General features: G+C 45.8%; 1 protein-coding gene across 1 annotated transcript in view; it reads right to left on the bottom strand.

Annotated features, from left to right (window-relative positions):
- The window catches only part of LOC103305755 (syntaxin-binding protein 4-like), a 115,080-nt gene that overhangs the window by 56,022 nt on the left and 35,427 nt on the right, over positions 1 to 23,631 (bottom strand). Inside the window, exons 3-5 of the mRNA XM_065559917.1 lie at positions 2,758 to 2,853; positions 2,033 to 2,102; positions 415 to 489 (exon numbers count right to left, since the gene is read on the bottom strand). Coding sequence (XP_065415989.1) covers positions 415 to 489; positions 2,033 to 2,102; positions 2,758 to 2,853 — 241 coding nt within the window. The remainder of the gene's footprint in view (positions 1 to 414; positions 490 to 2,032; positions 2,103 to 2,757; positions 2,854 to 23,631) is intronic.

The raw sequence follows: 23,631 nt of genomic DNA, 5'->3' as shown, positions 1-23,631 counted from the left end.
GCAGGATTCGGACCCGAGAGAAGGTGGCTTTGCTTTCCGTTCAGTTACGGCTTTTAGAAAAGCAGTTTTAGGGTTAATGTGACTCTGGCCATTTTCCTTAGGATTTTCGATTTTATTTTTGTGTAGTGTAAAGCTGTTCGTTCCTGCACCAAGTTTTAATTGGAAGAAGAAAAAAAAAAGCCCCTCACTATGCAGGCAGCACCGCTGAGTGACTAACCAAGGCCCTTTTAGAGCTGTAGTACAAGTACAGCTACAAAGAACCCAATGACCCTGACCACTTTCCTATTTATTTTATATATCACACACACACACACACACACACACACACACACACACACAAATATCATAGATGTATATAGAGTATAAACAAATTCCCCTGCCCCCTACCCCTGGTGGAATACAATGAAACTTCACCTGGCATCATCATCTCGAGCTATTAGAAGGCGCATGTGGCTGGTGGCGGAGGCTGTCCTGAGAATATCCACAGCCCTGTGGGAAGACAAGAATGACTATCAGGTGCAAAAAAAGGACAAGAGAGCAATACTGGGCCACAGTTATGTGGCAGAGGGCTCACACATCAGCACGTCAAACTCAGCAGTGAGCCATGTATTGGGCAAACTTTAATGACGGCTTTTTGGCAAGGGCCATTGGCAGACAGAACATCTCCCAGGCTCCCGATCACCTTGTCTGCCAGCAGAACTGGAGGGAAGGTAAATCACAGCCTGAGTTTCCTCACTGCTGCACTAGCTGGGGACCCTCAAATAATAAGGCCAACCTATTAGTAAGTATCTCCTCACTAGCGTCTACATTGCAAGCCTTCCTTCCCTTACGCCCGGCCAGATTCAGAGCACTACAAATACAGAGCCCTAGCACAGTCATGAATCAAACCCCCAGATCATGTGTCTGCTCTCTACTGTTTAGACATAGAGAGAGACTTATGTGTGTGCCATAGGCCCTATGCTACTAAAATCTAATGGGGATTTTCTGTCACCTAAAGTAAAAGGGGCCAGTGCTTTCGGAGCAGGAAGATTAGGGTCCTATGCCTGCTATTTTCCAAGTCTCCATGTGGCTGTTTTGGGCAGCACAGTGACAATGAAACATTCCGAGACAGCCACAAATTTGCTACACTATTTAAAGAACAACAGGCACCTCTGAAAGTGTAAACCTTCAACCATTCCTCTTAGACATCTGAATGTTCTCATTCATGCATTGTTGGTGTCTGGGTTACACTGCAACCTCCTTGGAGCACAGAGACATGGGTCAGAATGCGGCCCTCCAGCAGATTCCCTGGGCAGGAGCTGTATTGGGCCCATGAACACAGTGCTACATTGGCTGTTCCCCTGCCTGGCTGCCAGCAGAGGGACATGCTGGGAAAGGGGGTTGAGGGTGGGGGCCTATCATAGGCAGGAGAGGGAAGGTCCAGCACACTCAGCACTGTAACAATTCTGGGATGCTAAGTAGCTCATAGTGAGGCGTGTAAGGCCACCATAAGGTAAAGCAGCCCTCTGGGCTACCTTGACTTATGCCTAGGGCCACTTGGACTCCTGGAACAGCCCAGAACCTGGAAGCACAAAGCTAGTATAAAGAGCCTTTACCTTCCTACATAAAAGGTGCAGCCCAGAATCAGACTTTTGTCTTTTGCTATGTTTGCACAGTGTCGGGTGCACTGTTATTGCACAGAGCGTCAAAGTAAAAAATATTGGGGCAATGAAGTTCTCTCCACTTCCTCTGACCTTAGAGGGTGGGTGGGTTCAGGTTGAGTTTGCATTCTGGATGAAGATTAAAGTCACTTCCAATACAGTTTGGGGTTCTTTGCTCTATTACAAGGAAGCTTTTCTTAATAGAAGAAGAATTTTATAGGGATGCTGGTCTAGGAAAGAAGTGTTGGATGGATAGCACTGGAACCAGAAGCCCATTGTTTAGGTACAGAACACGGACAGCAGCAACACTGCAATGTTCTTCATGCCAACTGTTCCCCAACACACATTACAGGACTTCATGGAACTGAAATGAATGCATTTGGATATGGTACCTCTCACTCGTGACTCCAATCAAAGAATCTCCGTTGACCTCCAAGATCTGATCTCCTGGCTGCAAGCGTCCTAAACAAAGAAACCAGGAGACATTGGATGGATGGTTAATTCTTCCTGTAGTATGCTTTAATTCCCTGGAAGGCATAAAGGCAAATCACAAAATGCAGAAGGTTTTGCAGGGGTCTAGAATTGTTCCTGTATCTGGAGATGCTAGTGATTATATATCTTAGATTAGTTTGGATTGTTAGACACATTGGTTAACTGATCAAAAGACCCAATTCTGTTGGGGGAAAAAACAATGTTGGCTTGTGTTCAAAGGGGCCAAATCCTGAATTCTGTCCAGTTTCCCCTCCCTCCTTACTCAGGAGAAACTCACTAGAGGTTTACCTGAGTGAAGAGCGAGCAAAATCGAGCAAGTGTCTCAGGAGGTCTTTGTGGCCTGGAGGCAGCATACGACTAATGAGATCTGATTTTAAAAAGAGAATCCTAAAATTGAGAGAATCTGCTGTGTAGCATGGATGTGTCTCTGTGCAGGGGGTGGAATGACATCTAAACACTCTATCTAAACACCTTAGAAATAAGAGAGCAGGTTTGACCTTAGACATGAAAATAGTTTGCCAGATCTAGATGCAGGTTTAGGAAGAAGCATCAGAAACAGGATCAGTATAACTACTTGATGTGAACAAATATATCACTACTCAATTTCCCATGGCTTGTAACTCACCATCAGCATAAGCCACACCGCCTGGTAGGATCCTCTTTACATAAACTCCATATTCTTCTCTTGTCAACTCCTTGACGCCACCGATTACCTTAATACCTAGGAAGAAAAGTCACTCAATTACACAGCAGCTAGCGCCAGGCATAACTTCCACAGGAGAGTACTACCATGGGGGTCATGGAGAGTGACAGCTCCAAACACAGCCAACCAACATCACCCCATATCATGAATACAATCTTCCCTTCACCCCCAGCTTGATTCCACAGATTTCACCAGGGGGATGAAGCCTTTGATTTATACACAAGGCAAATCCAACACAAACCCACATAAGAAGAACTAATACTTGGGATGATATTACTTCCCCAGGGTTTGAATAATGCCGGTCAATGTTGGGAAAATACTGCACAAATATGGCAAACATTCACTCAAGTATAAATAGCAAATTCACTTAGATGGCTTCATCAACAGGACGCATGTGGAAATATCTGGGGTGGAGGATGCAAGCCAACTACAGATGGCAACACCAGAGGAGGAGGAGGAACTGGCTGCTCTGCAGGGAGGAGAGTGGCTGTTGGCCACCTTGGGCAATAGACAGTGCTCTACCCCTGACCCAGGTCCTCTGTCCAAGGTGGTCAAGAACCAGTGTGCTGAACTAGCAACAGAAGGTGAGAAGCAGACCCCAATGGCTGAGGAGGAGGAGATACTTGTTTCCAAGGCTGGGAAGCTCAAGGCCACCACACCTAAGAGGGGGAGACGTAGGGTTCCAGTGGTTGGTGACTCCCTTCTGGATGGAGGCTTACAACTGCCGACCTGACATGATGTCCTGGGAGAGTGCTGCCTGCCTGGAGCCCACATCTGAGACATTATGGAAAGGTTGCCAAGACACATCCATCTGTGTGACCACTACCTCATGCTGCTCATCCATGTGGGTACTAATGATACGGCCAGGTCTGATATTGAACAGATCAGCAACAACTATAGGGCTCTGCAAATGAGAGCGAAGGAGTCGGGGGCACAGATTGTGTTCTCGTCCATCCTCCTGGTTGAAGGCAAGGACCCAGGCAGAAACATATGCATTCTGGAGATGAATGCATGGCTGCGCTGATGGTGTCGATGGGAGACCTTTGGCTTCCTCAACCATGGGATGCTGTTCTGGGAAGGAGGACTCGTGGGAAGAGACAGGGTCCACCTGACCGAGAAGGGGAAGAGCTACCCACAGGTAAGCATAAAAAATGGCAACGTTAACAGAGGGCTAAATGTTGGGAAGGTTTTGTGGAGGAGAGATGGAAAATTACAATACAAACTAGGGAAAGAACATGTTAAAGAATATTAGATAAGTTAGATGTATTCAAGACAGCAGAGCTGATGAAATTCATCCTCAGGTATTTAAGGAACTAGCAATTATCCTCACAAACTCAGACAATGGATGAGGTCCCAGAGAACCGGGGAAGGGCGAACATAACACCTATCTTTAAAAAGGGAAACAAAGAGGCCCGGGGAATTATAGACCAGTCAGCCTACCTTTGATACCTGGAAAGATTCTGGAACAAATTATTAAACAATCAATTTGTAAGCACCTAGAGGATAATAGAGGTATAAGGAATAGCCAGCACAGACTTATCAAGAACAAATCATGCCAAACCAACCTTATTTCCTTCTTTAACAGGGTTATTGGGCTAGTGGATGAAGGATTGGGGGGGAGAGGGTAGCAGTAGATGTGATATATCTTGATGTTAGTAAGGCTTTTGACACAGTCCCACATGACATTCTCATAAGCAAACCAGGGAAATGTGGTCTAGTTGAAGTTACTATAAGGTGCGTGCACAACTGGTTGAAAGACGGTACTCAAAGAGTAGTTATCCATGCTTTGCTGTCAAACTGGGAGGGTGTATCTAATGGGCCCCCCTGGGATCTGTCCTGGGTCTGGTACTCTTCAATATTTTCATTAATGACTTGGATAACGGAGTGGAGAGTAACGACATCAAGCTGGAAGGGACTGCAAGCATTTCGGAGGACAGAATAGAATTCACAGTGACCTTGACACATTAAAGAATTGGTCTGAAATCAACAAGATGAAAGTCAATAAGGAAACGCACAACTACAAAATGGGGAAGAGCTGCTTAGGTGGTAATACTGGTGAAGAGGATCTGGGGGTTACAATGGATCACAAATTGAATAGGAGTTGACAATGTAGTGCAGTTGCAAAAACAAGCTGATATCATTCTGAGTTGTATTAACCGGAGTGCCGAATGCAAGACACAGGAGGCAGCTGTCCCGCTCCAATTAGGCAGTGATGAAACCTCAGCTGCAGGACTGTGTCCAATTCTGGGTGCTAGACATTAGGTAAGATGTGGATAAATTGGAGAGAGTCCAGAGGAGAGCAACAAATAATGATAACAGGTTTAGAAAACCTGTGACCTCAGAGGAAAGGTTAAAAAAAACTGGGCACGTTTAGTCTTGAGAAAGGACGGCTGAGTGGGGACCTGATAACAATCTTCAAATACATTAAGGGCTGTTACAAAGAGGACTGTGATCAATGGTTCTCCATGCCCACTGAAGGTAGGACAAGAAGTAATGGGCTTAATCTGCAGCAAGGGAGATTTTGGTAAAATATTAGGAAAAACTTTAAGGCTAATTAAGCACCGGAACAGGCTTCCAGCTAAGGGCGGTTGTGGAATCCCCATCACAGGAGGTTTTTAAGAACAGGCTGGACAAACACCTCTCGGAGCATCTAGGTTTACCTGGTCCTGCCTCAGCACATGGGGTCTGAACTTCACTTCTCAAGTTCCTTCCAGCCCTGCTTTTCTATGAGTCTATGGCATTCACCATCCCTTTCATTCGCTTCCCCCAGCCAAAACAGCGTGGGAGCAATGTCTGCTTTGTAGACATGCTTGGGGAAAGGGAATGCCTTGCAACCATGTAGTCTGCACAGCTGGAAGGTTGGTGGGCCCATCTTGTAAACTAACTGGGTTTGGGAGTGAGGAGCAGAAACAAAAGTATATGACCTGGGTGCCCAATGACACAGCAAAAACCACAACTTATAAATAGTGCACACGCAAATCAGTCGTCACGGAGTAGAGTATCCAAGGAAACTGTAGCTCAGGAATGTCTCCAGAGACCTCCCCACATCAAATCAGTTCAACATTTCAACTAGACAAATTCAGCCAAATCAAATTCTTCTGATGGATAAATCCCTAACACCCAGCTCCAATATCTCTGATCAGACAAAGGGTATATCTACACTACAGGGGGGAGTCGATTTAAGATACGCAAATTCAGCTACGTGAATAGCGTAGCTGAATTCGACTTATCGCAGCCGACTTACCCCGTTGTGAGGACGGCGGCAAAATCGACTTCTGCGGCTTTCTGTCGGCGGCGCTTACTACCACCTCCGCTGGTGGAGTAAGAGCGCCGATTCGGGGATCGATTGTCGCATCCCGACAGGACGCGATAAATCGATCCCCGAGAGGTCGATTTCTACCCGCCGATTCAGGCGGGTAGTATAGACCTAGCCAAAGAGAGCTGCATCATGGGACCATTATTGTGGACAGCTGCATCTTCAGCCCCTGAGAGAGAGAGAGAGATCTTCATCTTTTCCCACAATCCATTCAAGCACTAGACTTAACACAGGGAACAGAAATGTCACTGCTAACATACGTGGCTCAGCACATGTTGCATGGCACCCCCTAGTGGCTGAGTCACAGAGGGTTAGGAAACTACCACTGTCTCCAGAGATAAAAACCTTTGGCAGAAGCAGTAGAGGCTCCAGCTTTTAGATGGAGCTTTTGTGACTTGGGCAGAGCAGATCAGAGATAGGAGCCAGAATGCCGAGCACATGAGTATTTCACAACCCTGAACAACAGTACCACAGAAGAGTCCTAGATGTTCATTCTGAAAAGATGGGCACCTCGCATTTAGGATTCTAGCAATATTAACTGATTAAAGCTGGTGTCCTGGCAGTGCCATGGAGAACTCCAAGGCAGTGGGGTTCCATACAGCAGCACCCTAATAATTCCAGCCAGCACGTCTCTTTCCTCATTGGCTTCCACCCCTTTATACCACTGGAGTCATACACAGGAGCAAGACCATAGCCCAGAATTGGGACCAAATATTCCTACGTAGCATTCGAGAGATTTCTGTGTATGAAGAGCAGAGGAAGAGCGTCCCCTGCTTTAAGGCTTCTTTGCTAAGGGACTACCACAACACATTTCTGCCTCTGAATGTGGCATAGCTGATGTTATTTTAATGCAGGGGGTTTTATGGTGCTTACACACAGCAATGCCAAACTACATAAGCTGCTTGGCTTGAAAAGGCAGAGGAGACTGATTTGTCACAGGCTCATTAAATCCCGATTCTAGGGCTCTGGACTGTGGAATTAAGAATGCTGGCTTTAATTAACAAATCTTCCCAGAGATCCACTGCTGATCAGACATTTGACTGCACTGAATCCAAGGCAGAATGGGGGTATTCAGAAGGCAGAATACACACCAAAGAATGCTCAGTCCCACACCCCCAACATGGGACGCTGTAGCGCCACTGGAAAAGCAACCTCCCAGGTTCTTTATGCCCCGTGGCTTCCTCCTCAAACACCTCTGAAAAATCCTAATCAACAGGACAGCTTTTAGAAATCAATAGATAGTTTTACTGAGCAGCTTCTGGGGGAGATCCATGACCTTAGTGCCATGCTAAGGGATCTAGATGGAGGTTTGCAAAGCCAACAAAGGGATTTAGCAACACTACTTCCCTTCATTACAATTAATGGGAGTTGTGTGGCTGAATTCACTCGTCAGCAATGAACATCTCAACATACTGTGGCCTTGTTTAGATTTCTGCACACACCTGTCCATTCATTGCAGATGCCCATGACATCAAATTCCCCTCACTAGAGCTAAACCGCAGCCATTCCACCCACCCCAGGAGACCCGCAGCCAGCAAGCCAGGCACAGTAAAGGTAGGAACAATTCTCCTCCTCCATCCATTAATCACCCTTGGGATTCTCACCCTTTTCCAAATGATCAGGTGACGAGATGAACTGATGGCCATTGGATGGGGGCTATTCTTGACCCAGGGCAGAGAGAGTTCCAAAGTCAAGGGGTTCTCACGCAGAAAGCCCTGCTAATAATTTCTTCTTGTTTATAGTCTGAGCTCCTCCACTGGTCTTGGCTGTGGCTTCTGAAGCGGGCAGGTCATAAAACTGGCTTAGTAGTTTAGAACTAGAGCCAGTCAGAATTTTTTCCAGATCGCTATATTTGTTTGACCAGAATAAAAATCTTTGCAAAAATGTCCATTTTGGTTGAAGTTTTCCTCAAAAAAACAGAAACTTTTTAGGAACATATTTAAGTTCTCAAAAATCAACATTTTTTTACTGAAAAGTTTTTGAAAACCAACGATTTTTCTGTTTTCAATTTTTTCCATCAAAAAAATGAAGAACATTCACAGGCATTTCTTTTTAAACGATTTTTTTCTAAAAGTTTCCCATGGAATATAACTTGCATTTTTCAACCAGCTCGAGTTACAACCAGCACCTTACACCTCATCCAAAAACCCACTGGCAGCCAGTGAGGCTCCTGGAACGCCAAGTGACGTGCCCACAGTGAGATGCCTGCTCAACAAGCAGGCTGCCTTTTCTGGTTCTGAATGTCTTTCAAGGTGCAGCTCCTCATAGGGTGCATTGCAGTCTTGAGACAACAAAGGCATGGGTGTGTCACAAGCTCCTTATGCACAGAGAATGGTCACAGCCTTCTAGCCATATGTAAAACTTAGGCAGCTGACCTCTCCCTGATCTTCTAGGGGCCAACCTGACCCTGAGAAGGAGCCAGAATTTACCAATGTACATTGCCAAAGAGCCACAGTAATACGTCAGCAGCCCCCGCCCCCCCATCAGCTCCCAGGCCCTCCCGCCCATCAGCAGCTCCTTTGATCAGTGCCTCCCGCTCTCTCCCTCCCCGCACCTCCTGATCAGCTGTTTTGTGGTGTGCAGAAGGCTCTGTAGGGGGAGGAGTGAGGGCATGGCAGGCTCAGGGAAGGGGGCGGGAAGGGGTGGAGTGGGGGCAGGGCCTGTGACAGAGCCAGGGGTTGAGCAGTGAGCACTCCCTCCTTCCCCCCCCGGCACATGGACAGTTGGTGCCTGTAGCTCTAGCCCCGGAGTCAGTGACTATACAAGGAGCCGCATATTAACTTCTGAAGAGCCGCATGTGGCTCCGGAGCCACAGGTTGGCCACCCCTGTTCTAGGGAGTCCAACCAGACTCCTGCATTGGGAACCTGAGCAAACCCTGCCTCCATTAGTGGGTCTAGTGTCAATTGAACCTGTGATGCTTTCTCGGATTACCCAGGACTGAGAGTCACCTGGCTACACCCCTACCTCCGGCGAGATAGACCTTGCTGGTGCTTACCTGGGTGCCAGCTCCCTGACAATAGCAGCCCATCACCCACCCGAACAATCTCCTCAGCCCTCACTTGACTTTGTAGTTTATCAATAAGTGCACCCAAGTCTCAGCACCCCTTTGAAACATTCCCCTGTGATATCCAGCTCCTGTCACAAAACAAAATCCATACATGGTTTCTAGAGACAAACAACTTCAACACGCTAACTGTGACATTGCACCCCATAGTCTTCATAGTGATATTATTATGGTATGGTTATAGCATAATTATGATGCATTTTATGCAAGATACGTCATGTGAGGTGTCATTGGAAAAGTTATGATTTGCTGAATATGATTATCCTATTTGTATGCATGGATCATTTTTGTATCTGAAGTTATGAATATTGACTATATATCTGTATTTCAAATGTAGTTACACCTGGGTAATGCCCACTAGATATGATGCTTTCAGTCTAGACAGCTGGTTGTGAAGGGCCTATTCAGGGAAATACACCATTAGGGAGAACAATAGGAGAAGCTTATCGCCCACCTGGTGAGCCTTCCTGAGAACACTACAGACGGCCTGTGAGTGATGGCTGCTATGACTCTACAAGGACATGTGACCAGGCCACATGATGCTGGATTCCATCTTGGGATGTCAGTATTTTTCCACAGACTGTCTGGGAATCAAGCTTTGGAACAGAGGGTTCCCGCCATACTCAAAAACTATATAAGGCAGGGAGTTACATCATCTGTGGTTCTTCACTCCCCACACAAGACAACTCCTGGAAACACATGAGGAACAAAGACTGAACTGGGGGAAGTGCTGGACCCAGGCTAAAGGGATTTCTAGTCTGTGTATGAAACACCTGGGGAGTCCAAGCTGTAAAGCAAGTGCAGCTTGTCCCTTAAGAATCTGTAGCCTGCTTATATCATTTCTCAGGGTGAGACTCTCCTAATTCATATCCAATCTATCTAGTATATTAAGATGAGTTTGTGTTTTTTTGTTTATTTGCTAGGTAATCTGCTTTGATCTGTTTGCTGGGTCTTATAATCACTTAAGTTTATTAACTACAAAAGATAGATTTTGTTTTTGTTTTAGTCAAAATCAGTAAGTTTTGACTGGAGTGCTCGGGGAAAATCTCTGCTTGGTTACCACAAGTGTGCATTGTTCTCTCCACAGTGAGGGAGAGGCGGACTGGGTATTAAACCCATATACTGGCCAGATTTGACCAGGGCAGGACGGTACTGCTCTGGGGTCCCAGGCTGGGAAGCTGGTGGTCAGAGAGCCTGCGTATCACTGCAGCTGGGTGTGCCCCTACCTGTGTGAATGCTGGCGAAAGTGCAGGCTGGAGGGCTTTGCAGCTTGTCATAGCAATACAGTGTGAGAGGGAGCCCAGGCTGCTGTGTCAGGGGGCTCAGTGGTACCCTAGTTCCAGGTGGCTCCCATCACACTAACCATCAATCTAAAAGCTATCTCATCTCACCTATGTGCCCTTTACAGTACTTCCACCCAGTGCAGCTGGGTACCCCATTTTCATGAATGTAATCTCACTGCCCGATCACTTCCTCAGGTGCAGGATGAAGCGGTGTCCTTTTGCCTTCTCCTTATATCCCCCAAAACTCATAATTGGTCCCCAGCGTCAGGACGACCCCTAAAGTTAATTCCCTGGTGGGCTGACTTCACATCCTCATGTTGACTTCGTATGCAAACAAGGCTACCATTGGGCTGGCTCACAAGGCTTCGTGTGAACTGAGGTGGACAAGGGAATAGACATCCTTTGTCTGGCCGAAACCGGTTTGCCAACCCTCCCTTGAGCCGGGCTTTAGGAACATATTTTCACTGTACATATATAACTTTTTACATAGTATCTGACTGGACACAACAATATTAATGATCAGCATGATCCTATCTTTCATTGAAAATCTTCCATGACATCATTTATGGATAGATACCATGAAAGCAGGGTGCTAGGTGAAGAGAGTTTGTCAGGCCTATTAGGAGTTATGTTACAGAGCAGTGAACCCTTTGCCAGTTGGCACTGAGGGGTTCTTAGGGTCACAGAACCTCAGACCTTAACCCATCTCATCCCAACCCTGAGCGATGGCACTGGTCACCTTGCCTGGGCTGGAGGAACTAGAGACCCAGAACTGAGACAGCAGCATATTGAAGACACCGCAGCCCAGGTTCCCTCCCCAGCCTCCAAATGGCCCCACAAACAAGAGCAGGAGCAAAATGAACCTAGGTGGCATGCCCCATGGGAGGGCCCTGAGGGACGGGGAGCCATTCCCCAACATCCTCTGAGGACAGTCAGTCAGAAATGAACACCGCCACTTGATTCCAAAGCAGCCACAGGAACCTATTGATGGCTGCTGCTGCTGCTGGCGTGTGTTGGGGAGAGGGACTGGAGCTGAGGGACCACACACAGGAACAGCAACTACTACACACTCCAGAAGTGTGCAGTTTGTGCTGCCAGCCAGTGCAGATGGGAGGTTAATAATAATATATGCCTGCAGGCTGACTGTTATCAGTGCTTTATGAAGGGAGGGAGAGATTCATGTCCCCATTTTACAAATGGAGAGCATGAGGCATGGTGAGTCAGTGGGGGATCATGCCCTTGGTTTGACCCCTTGGGATTGGGTAGTGCTGCTTGTGGAGCTATGGTTCTCCCCCTCTGAATTCAGAAACCGTTAAATTGTGAGATGCTGGCTGCTCCCTGAGTTTGTATAAGTGCCTCTTTGTCCCATTCCGCCCCCGCCCCAACCTCACACACTCCCATCGTGCACTAAAGAAGCCAAGAAAAGGCTCTAAGGGATAGATCCTTGGCAGATGTACATTGTCATCGTTCCATGGACTTCATTTGCCCCTAGTACATTGATATATACAATACGCCAGGGTTCCCACAACAGCAGGAAGATGCTGGACATCCTGTCAGATGTCCCTGTTTTCTGATGGGCCAAGAGAGCTGGATCTGGGTTTTGTAAAAACTCATCAATTACGGTTCAATTTTAGAAAACCAAACTCAACAGCGATGGTCCAGATTCAGGTCCCATTTTATCAGCTGTTTGTGCCTGGCTCGTCCTTCTCTCCAGAGATGCAAGGCAACCACCCTCCCAGAACACCCACTTCCTGCCATGCCAGCTACATGAAGTTAGCCAGCTAAAACACTGATTTATAGCTAACCCATGGACTCCATACTTCATCACGCTACACAGTGGCCCCACTGAGTGACTTTGTCATTCTATTGATGTTACTTAGAGACACCAGAACAAGAGAAAAAACTTTCTTGAAATGCTTTAATTGCCCCCCTTTTTTAAAAATTTTGAAGTTTAAAACATTGACCAGTTCTCATAAAGACAAGAAAAAAAATGGTGAAAATTTCATTGAAATCTAAAAATTTCAACCCAACTCTAACATTACCCTGTCTTTCCTCCAGTGCACTCATCCCTAGCATCTTATTACCCTTTGCTCCTTACATCACGTCTGACATTTGTTTGTAAGCTTCTTAAGGCAGGGATTGCGTTTTTGTGTATATCACAAGCCCTAGCACACTAGAGCACCATAAAACAATCTAATCTCAACCCCTGAAGTCCAGGGGACAGATATAATGTTATATACCTGGCCCATCTGGAAAAGGATCATCATGATTTTGGAGTGATGATAGCGGCACTATCTTGAACCCCCAGCAAAACAAAAACAGCATAAATTATGACCTAGCTGCCTTACCATCTTTCTGAAGTAGGCACTTGTAAATAACACTTCTAATTAATTAATTGGAGATTATCTGCCCTAGCCCAGAGATTATTTTAAATCATTTATCTCCTTTGCTTTGCCCAGTGAGATGGCCAAGAGTATTTTCAAAGTTCCAAGAAATAACTACATTTAGAAAGCTACCATGAAGGATGTGTGTGTCAGTCTGAGCCGTATCGCTGTGGAGACAGAGCCATGGCAGCAAAGTGGGGAGCACCAGAGCTGGATGAATACCATGGGCTTGACTCCCCGCACTGGCACATTGGGCACAGTGTGCACAGACTCTTGTGCGCAACTGGGTACAGCTGTACCCCCGGGGGAACATGCCCTGAGGGATGGCAGCAGGTGTCTGGTCCACCATCATCCCCAAGATGTCCAGCCAAGAGAGAGCAGGTGGGACTCTAGCGAAGTCCTGCCATTGGAAGATGCCTAAAAAATGTGCTGAGTCTACACATCTCCTAAGATCTTTGCCCACTCCTCCTCAGAGACCATTGCTGCCTACTCTTGGAGAGACAATCGCCAGCTGTGGGTCCCCTGGGGTGCGGAGGGTGCTCTACAGTACTGCCTTCACCTAGTGCTTCATTTGTAATGAAAGAGGTGCCGGGGCTCAAGCAAGTTTTGTACTTTCATAACTGATGCAGCAAGCCAAAGGTGCCAGGGCTATGAACTGCCAGGCCTAGAGACACCGGGGCTCAGCCCTGGCACAAATTAAGCACTGGCTCCACCACTCGGTGGACTTTGCACTGCCAGGAGGCCCACAGTTGTGTTGTGCCTGCAGAAACGCACATGGGTCAGGGCTGAAGACAGCCCAAGACTGGATTCAGAGGAAGGAAGCACCTTCAGGGCAGGGACCTCGAGGATGGAGCAACATTTAGGAAGCTCAGGATTAAATAAATGCAGTGAATTAATTCCTCTCCCACACTAGCGATGGGGATCTATTGGAAGAAGAATGGAATGCCTGTCCGCACAACGTGCACCCGGTAGAAGGGGAGGAGACCAAGAGATCCTTCACTCTGCTGGGTCATTTTGCCCTTAGGTTGACACACACCACACCCTGACTTCCATAGTGGCCACAGACATGCATCCCAAGCAGTATTCGGGCCTCTGAGCGCTGCCCAGGCATAATGAAGCCACCTGAGAGCAAAAGTACACCAGTGGGAGTGTGTGTGTATGCGCAAAAGTTAGGTCATTTTAGGACATTCTGACCCACTTCAATTTCTCATTAAATGTCTATGAAGGATGTGATCCTCTTGTCCTTGCACACAGTTCCCCCCACAGTCAGGGGCACTTCGAGAGCATGGTTAGAAATGTTGACAAACCTCTTTGCTGAGGAAAGGGTGTGCTGGTCTCTTTCTGTTTCTAATTAGTAAGAAAACTGGAAGACCTCAGTTTCTTTTATTATTTTTTGTTAAGCATTAACAGTGTGTTGAGCACTATGCGAGACACAGCAATGGGAGAGTCCCGGGGACATTTCTTTAAGATGTTTTTTCCCCTTTGGTCTGGGTTGGTATCGGCACGATTCATAGAAGATACAAGTTTCTACAACAGCAGTATTGTTAACTGTAGCCATTGTATTGTGTCCCTCTACATAATAGGTGTTTTTCATAAGAGCCCATCTTCTAGAGTCAAATGCTTACATAAGAATCTCAGCTTTTAAACAAAAGTTTCTAGCCCTCCCAATTGTGTAGAAAAGCTTAAAAGGTTCAAAAACATAAAAAAGATGAATAAAAATTATTTTTGAGAATCTCATTATTTTTAAGCCAGTATCATGATTGTGGGCACGGCAAGGGATTGTTCAACATTTGGGGTTGGCAATACAACATACAGAACACCTCAGGCTGAAATTCACTTCCTCCCCACACTGCACAAAGCCTGAGTGAGTGGGCTTACAGCAGCAAACTCTGAGGTAGTCGACAAGATGGGATACAGTTCCAGAGTTCCTCTCTGGCTGTCAGAATAGCCAGGTGGCTGGAATAGTGTCCCTAACCATTACAGACCCTCTACAAGGCACTTTGTCACCTCTTGATGCCACATGCCACTGCTCTGTCCCAAAACCCTCTTCTGTGCTGGGATATTTACACAGCTCAGCTCTTCTGTGTATAGGGGCTACAAACTGCCAAGTCCCCCCATACATACACCTGTTTTCTGCTGTTGCTTTCCCCCTCCTGCCTAGCAGAAAAATGGTTATACTATGTTGACAGCCTCAGATAGCCTCCTCCAGGACTTGCAGACCTTTCTCCTGAACATCTAAGGCAGGGGTAAGCAACCTATGGCACGCGTGCCGAAAGCAGCACGCAGCTGATTTTCAGTGGCACTCACACTGTCCGGGTCATGGCCACCAATCCGGGGGGCTCTGCATTTTAATTTAATTTTAAATGAAGCTTCATAAACATTTTTAAAACCTTATTTAATTTACATACAACAATAGTTTAGTTATCTATTATAGACTTATAGAAAGAGACCTTCTAAAAACATTAAAATGTATTACTGGCACTTGAAACCTTAAATTAGAGTGAATAAATGAAGACTCGGCACACCACTTCTGAAAGGTTGTCGACCCCTGACCTAAGGGGACACAATTTCTTTTCTACCACGACCAAGTGCTGTGATTAACAGGCTCTGAGAGGACAATTCTCTCCTCTGAGTATCTAGAGCTTTGAGGTCTCATTATGTGGCACTCAGACTTATACTGATGATGGACTCCAACAGTCACCCATGCATCTTTCTACACTGTATCAGCTAGAAATACAACAGAGAGAAATTATACAAAATAGGGGACAGAAATAATGTAAAATTATATAATTGCTGAGAATTACAACTATAGTGTAACACACACACGCACACACAGGTGTATTTGAGGACTGCAGATTCTAGCTGTTCCTCTGTTTAGGTACTAAAAAAAACTGTAATCACTCATTTCTCCTTTGTGTCCATGAATCAATTGTAATAATGGTTTAATATAGCCAGAGTATCTACAAATCCTCCTTTATCCCCAAAAATGTCAGCAGAAAATCCGATCTGGTTATTAAAATCAGTGATTACTCACAGTATTAGTCTCAGACACATTCAAACTTTGAGAGGGGAAAACACTGACTTTAACTCCAATATTGGTAAACAAAACAACTTCCTCCCCCAAAGCCACCCACTCCCCCATGCGCTCCGCCTACACACACACACACACACACACACACACTTAAGAATTAGAACCAAAGCCGTGCAAAGGGCCATGTCTGTCTCTCACACTCGAAAGGTCTAGTCCCTGCACGCTGTCCCGAATTTGGGTAGTAAGAGACTTACGATTTTTCCACAGCAATATGCAGCTACTTCTAATGCAGCAGAAACTGCATCAACTGCAGACTCAGGCCACCCCTGGGGAAGAGTCTCCTGTTACATACAGAATCAAACCTAAAGGGCTAAATTGTGACACAGCTTAAGCCCTATTTCTACTCTTGGATAAGCATTTTACAACAATAGGATCCTTTTGCACTGGTGTGGCTTAATTGTCAGGCGGTTCAACTGCTCACCTGCACTAGTGCCCCATTTGTGGGGGCAGGTGCAAAGGATGTGGCACGCATGATGGAATGTAAATTACAGGGCTGAATGTGGCCAAGGACAAAACAGGCAGGTGGGAAACCTGACACCAAAGATGGACAAGCAAGAAACCATCTTACTATACTCAGCAACTTAGAAGTAGTATGGAGGAGCTTCTGGAGAAGGGGGCGATGTCTTGGGTGACTGGCTGACCTGGATAGTTATACGCACAGTGAGGTGAAGATAGCCACAAAGATGAAGGACTGTGGTCCTGAACTTGCCCCGATGAAATCACCGGCAAAACTCCTATTTATTATGAATTATTATTATTATTATTACTACAATGGCAAAGACAGGTACGAAGGGCTTTGCCACAGAAATCAGCTGAGGAACAGCAAGAGAGTGCCACTGATTTCAGAGGGAGCAGGCCCCAATGACCGGAAATGGGAGCAGGACATAGCCCAGATAGACATGAGGAAGGGGACAAGGCCAGGCTTCAGAGAAGTGGGTGGGGAGGAGACTGCACATTTACCCTGAACCCTAAGGAGGGAGTACTCATCCCTAGGGCTCTAAACAGAGAGGGAGACTGAGTCCACTCTCATCTCTCTCCTCTTTCCCATCCCAGCTCCCAAGACTCCCTCTTTGCTGAACAACGGGCCATCCACTAGCTTAATAAGCCCTTCTCTGACCTGCTTGCTCAGCACTGATGAGGGCTCGTCACTACCACGCAAGTAGCCGTGGGCTGCCAGCCCACCACCACTCACCCCCAGTGCAGAGCCTACCTGGGGTCCAGGCCAGCCTCTCCCCACTTACCCCACGGGCAGGGGCATGTGCAGGAATAACATTTTGACGGCTTTTGGAGGGGCATGTTCTCTGCCCCACCACAGCCCCGGGGCCGGAGGAGCTCATCTCCCTGCTGCAGCACTGGGGCCGGAGTTCTGTGCCCCACCGATTACTGGGGGGCAAGCCCCTCCTTGTGCAAGCCCCTCCCCACAGGTGTCTGCAGTTGCCACCAGCCCCCTATTGCTTTCCAGTGGATGGAAAGGCACAGGTGCCTGTGGCAAGGAGGATGGAGCGCAGCAAGAGAGCCAGCAAGAAGGTGGTACCCAACACGGGAGGCAGATCCAGGACTCACTCCAAACCTAGGTCTCTCTCAGAACTGCATCTCCTCCTTGCCACAGTGCCGTCTAGAAGCCATGGCCAGGCATGGAGATGGACTACCCTTTAGGGTTACATCATGTTAGACCTGATGGAAGTGTTGAACAGGGAATACACCACATTGACTAGAAGTTGAATTTTACATGGTGAGCTCTTTAGGGCAGAGACCATCTTTTTGTTCTATGTTTGTACAGCCCCTAGCACAACAGAGTCCTGGCCTGGCTACTAAGCTCTAGTGCAGTACAAATAAACAGTAATAATAAAGGTGGGTTATTTAGGTTTCTTCCTGAATTTTCCCCATCAGATCAGAATATCTTCCTCAAAGTCATTCCAATCCAGCAACTAAATGAGTATCAGCACAGTTCCTTGCCCAAAAGGATAGTGCCGAGGTGAGCATATGCGTATGCATTATGATGACTTGCATTATCCAGTCAATCACGTCTCGCTCCAAGCATCTATTAATCATGTTTATCGATACAATAGTGACTAGGAAGCAACCAAGATTGGGGACTCATTGTGTGAACATATCTATGGGGCCAATATGGTGGTAAAAATTATTATGCGAGTTCTTTGGAAGTGAGTCAGTGTGTTAATGCAATAGTTTAATGTCTCAGCTATTTCACATGGAGGGAAAAGGAGAGAGTAAGAAACCCACTGCCAAAATACCAATCAGGAGTGAGCCATTAATAGAGGGCCACTTGCTCCAGGTTCTGTTCCAAGCAGAAGACACTCAGGTTCTATGCATGTGCACGGCTGAACATGAGATGGGGGTGGGGGGGGGGGGGGGGGAGTATCCACAACCACCACACACTATTTTGGCCATTTAAAAGCAGGAAAATGCCAACTGAAGCTTTTCACAAGATGGGATAAAAGAGAGAAAGAGAGAGAACCACAAAATGGCACCCAAACTGAGAACTCGCCCTCCAGAGCAAGGAGAATTTTGTTAGCTAGTGATGTGTAAAGATTCGCTCACTTGACCTCAAGGCACTGCACCAACTCTGGTGAATTTATTACCAATCTCATGATATTTGGAGATTTTCTTAATGCCCCAGTTCCTGGATTCAAGTGATTGCCAAAAAAAAAAAAAATCTCAGTTTTCATTTAAAACAACAGTAAATATCTAGTCCTCATGGTTGCAGATGGACTCTTGAGAATGTGAAGCAACTGAACCCTATGGTTCCAAAACCAGGAGATAAACCTATCCTGATGTTTACTATTATTTAAATCATGATTTTTAGGCCAATCTCCTGATTTGCGGGGGCTTGTGGTTGGCAATAGTGACAATATAACCACTCGTGCATAAAGTTAATCATGCTCATAAATCTTTACAAGATCAGGGCTTAAGTTATAAGCTTATGCAAACAGGTGTTTAAATGGAACTGATGTTAAAACCATAAAAGGATAGTCAATTTAAAAATCCTAAATTGTGAACAAATGTTTGACCTAGAGTGTGTTACTAATAACAGCTTCTAGAAGGAAACGAATTTTTAAATTCTGGTTTACACGTCACTGTATATGGGCTTAGTCAATTTTGCATTTCCTTGGATTGAACAAAGATAATCAAGGACAATCATTTCCCTTTTATTTTCTATCCATTTCACTTTCAGGTTCTTAGTGCAGCTATGTTTGGATGTTAAACGCTAAATGAAAAGCCAACTGTGTAGATGAGAGGGAATTTTTTGTAAATTGTGGAAACATTTCTATTATCCTTTTAGGTTTTAGAAAGAAAGACTTATTTTAACCCAACTTATATTTGGGACCAAAATTAAATTGACAGTGCCCCTTTAATTGTGATAGCATCAGTGTCCCAGGATAATACTTATTAAGTAATACTTAGGGCCTGATAATCTAGCCTATTTTGGATCTCTTTAATCTTTCTTTTCTGGCAAAAGTCCTGGACTTGGTACGGGTGTCCTCGATGGTTTCTCTTTCACAGAGTAAAGGTTTATGGAGGAAATTCCAGGTCAGGGTAGAGCTTAGAATGACCCAGAGAGCGTTTGTTTGAGGTTCTTTACAGTATATTTCAAAATTCAGACCCTGGACTTGCTCTTTTGCACCAAACCCTGTTCCCTCCACTGCCATTGGAAAAAATCCTCAGGCCTATAATCCCACAGTGCTCCTGGATCTTCATCTCCACTATGGGTCAAGGGGTCCCTAGATAAGCTGTTTGTTTAGTCTAGTGGTCATGATCCCCAGTGGCTTTCAGTGACGCTCAACAACTAGGTGCCAAATAGACACTGAGGTCTATTGAATCAGGCACCAAACAAACAACAGACTTGGTTTCAAGCCCTTGCCCGGCCACATTTGCTACGTGACCTTGGGCAAAGTCAGTCGTTGTGCTCCAGTTCCCCAATTTGTAAAACAGAGGTGGTCATGGGTATCCAGCTTTGTAGATGAACTGTACTTTGTAAGGGCTAACTATTATTGTTGCCCGGGTTGTGATCCGCTGCTCAAAGTTGAGTGCTTTCCACCTGTTAATGCATTGCTCGGTCTTCCATCCCACACACCAAACCTCAGGATTGCGACCTTTATCCCTGCTCCTAGACACTGTGGAGCAGACTCCTGTTCAACGCCTAAGCTGACAATGTTCAGTTATGTTTCTCTTACTCCCTCTGTTACTCTTGCAGTCTCTGGCTTCTTTTCTGTCTGGGGTCAGGGACAGGTGGCAGGTGAGTCACACTCAGCTCAGTTCTAAGATGATGAAGGTGAGGATGACTGGATCTCAGCTTTTCTGTTTAACTAGCACTTGCCTCTGAGAACTATTCCTAATTAAAAGTTACAATTTTAGGAGCATTGGGCTTTCATTTGGGATTGTTTGGGTTTCAAGTTAAAGCCACAGAACAGACCTAGTGCTTAGCTCTGATCTGTTACACTTGTGTAAGTCTGGACTAATACTTAAATCCATGTAGTTACTCTGGAATTACGCCAGGGTCAGAATTTGGCCCATTAATAGGTTAGGAGTTAAGGCTATGATTCACAGATGCTTCTTTCTTTTCCATAGCATTCTGAGCCCTGTCGAACTGGCTAAGAGCTAGCTTTAGCACTGTACTCTCGTAATGACTTTATTGCTCTCGTTTCTGGCTGAAAGAGTGATTTTTTTTAAAGTGTGTTACTGACCTTGGATGAGTTTACCTGGCTATATGATCCATGGCTCGTCCCACAACAGAACAGGAAGAAAAGCTGAAGGACTGCACTGGAAACTGAATCACCAGACTTCAGTACTGCCAACTGCATCATATTGCAACACTTTACAAAGGCCTCTTGCCCCTTCTTGGGTAGAGTTTGGTGGAGAGATACAGTTTTAGAATGTGATATAGCAACGTATGGATCAAGTATATAATTTATGGACATGTGAAAGGCTAATGCATGCTAGCCAGTCTCCTGAGCTTCTAGTCACTGACCTAGCTAGTCCATTCCCAGAGCTCCAATCCCAGCTACTGAATCAAGTTTGTTCATCTATGGAGCTGAAATTTCCGAGCCACTGGATAATGGAAATGCTCTGAGCTCCCAGTCATTGCACAGGTTAGCCCATCTACAGAGTGGAAGCTCCACAGAAGCAGACCTATTCCTTCAGTGGAGATGACATCACAACTGTCAAACAACTCACTCAGACGGCTGAAAATAGACAGTTACCAAACAGCCGTTCGCTAGTTTCTCGGGAGAGCTGAAATTCCACTTACTAGTTCATCTGCTGAGCTTAAATTCTTAGCACCTCTCTCGCTTTGGCTATGATTGTTGGAGAGTCTCACTGATTAGGCACCATCATGAATTCAGATGGATTTGTCATTTCATCTTTTTTTTTTTTAAAGTATGCACCGTACAGAACATAACGTGTGCGACTCTGGCTCCCACCCTCCATGATGAGGATTTGGAGCTGCTCTACTTTACGCTAGTGGCCAACTTTGACCTCCACCCCACTCCTTGGGCCACATCTTCTGTGCTGTGCCACCTGGTAACACTGCACACAAACCTAGCCAACAGTTTCATGCTTTCAAAAACTAAAATATGGGTCAGATTCTCAGCTGGTGTAAATTAGCATAAATTGACTCAAAGGGCTGGCTGAAAGTTTTCCATGGGAGCTCTTTTGCAACAGGAAATTGGGTTTTTGACTAAAATATTTCATAAGAAGTGCCAATTTCTATTTTGGGGGTGGGGGGGTTGGTTGTTGTTGAAACACAGAACTGAAAACTGGTCAAAACCCAAAATATTTTGATTCTGAAATGCCATAGTGGTGTCTCACGGGAATTATAGTTCCAGTGACTCATGCTCCCATTCTCTTCCACAGGCCAGGTTCCTCAGCCAGATTTCATCTATCATGATGTACCACGGCCACAATGCACTGCCTCTTCTCACCAAGAGGTGTATGGTGCATAATGGGAGACATGGTTTGACCATGAAGCCGAGCCCATTGAGAAGAATGGGAGCACGAGGCACCAGAACTACAACTCCCATGATGCACCACAGCACCATTTCAGCCTCAAAATATTTCAGCCAAAAAACCCTCAAAATTTTCCATGGAAATGTGACCAAAAAAAATTTAATAATTTAATTATTGCGGGGGGGGGGGGGGTGACAGAAAAAATATTTTACAGCTACCAAGCTCTGCTACTTTACAACAGCTGAGGATCTGTCTATAGGATATTAAACTTTTATGCAGCATAGACTAGAATAGAATTTGGGTTTCTGTCCTACCTTTCAAAGTGTAGGTATTACAAAGCACTTCCAACTCATTAAATGTATGCTGCTAAGGTAATGTCTGCGCAGGAGGCAAGAGCAGCAGTTCTGTGATCCTGGGCAGCACTGCAGACTCTGCTTGTGGCAAGAGAGGGGAATATGAGGTTACTTTAACTATCTCATGGCACCTTTCACTGGGAGATGGATAATCTGCAGCTGGCCAGGCACCAGAAACTTCCCATTCACACCTCATGTGAAGTTCAGAGTTCAATCTAACAAACAGGGAGAACAGGTCAAGTTGTGGCTGGCCCTGCATGGGTGCCCAAGGAGCAGAGCGTGCATGGCATGTACTTCCTCCCAGCACACCCATGCAGTAGGCAGCCATAATCTGGCTGCAGGCATCACCAAGTGGAAAAGGGGGTGCCAGCTAGCTGCCAAAGACGGGGCATGTCTGAGTGGGCTATAGCATGGTGACAGCCCCATTGCCAGACTGGTGTTCAGAGAGAGTGAGGTTTTCAAAAGCACTCAGTGCTGGCCTCCCTACTCCCACTGAAGTCAAGAGGAGCATCTGTCTGAGCAACAGTTGTGTTCAGGACAGCTTTGTGTTTTCATTGGTCTTAAAGGGCTTGCAGGGTCATTTGCTCCTCACTACCTCTGTGAAATACAGTCATTCTGTGGTCTCAAACCCACGTTTTGATTCACCCAATCCCAAATCCTGGCTGTTTTCAGAAAGAGAATATCCAGAGATATAAAGTCTAGAAGGGACCATTATGACCATCTAGTCTGACCTCTTGTATAGCTCAGCCCTGAGGAGCTCGCCCAGTGATCCTGGCATCAAGCTCATAACTTCTGGTTGAAATAGGGGGTATCTTTTGGAGAGACATCCCTTCTTGATTTACAGTCTCCATGTGATGAAGAATCCACCATATCCCCTGGTAAGTTGTTCCAGTCAGTAACATCCTCCCTGGTAAGTAACTGCACCTTATTTCCAGTTTGAATTTGCCTAGCTTCAATTTCCCATCATTGAACGTTACAATATAATAAAAATAATACACCTACAAAATTCTTTTCTTCCAGAGATCTCAGCATATTTTACAACAGTGGAGAAATATATATGTGCTTGTTATACAAGTGGAGAAACTGAGGCTCAGAGAGACAAAGACTGACATTCAACAAATATTAGTTTGGGTGCCCCGATCAAGGTGTCTCCGGCTGGCCACTCAAAAATGGAGGTACACAAAACAATCAGTGGAAAATTTGGGCCTCGGTGATTTGTCCAAGGTGACCCGGGAAGTTTGTGGCAGAACTGGGAATAGAATCCAGGTCTCATCACCCACTCTTGTATATTAACCACAAGATCAGCATGGTCTTAAGAGTATAGTTCCCTTACACACTCC

This window comes from Chrysemys picta, chromosome 10 (genome assembly GCF_011386835.1).
Source record: "Chrysemys picta bellii isolate R12L10 chromosome 10, ASM1138683v2, whole genome shotgun sequence".
Lineage (NCBI taxonomy): Eukaryota > Metazoa > Chordata > Testudines > Emydidae > Chrysemys > Chrysemys picta.
The sequence above is the reverse complement of the archived record's forward strand: the minus strand, read 5'-3'. Positions and strand labels throughout refer to the sequence as shown.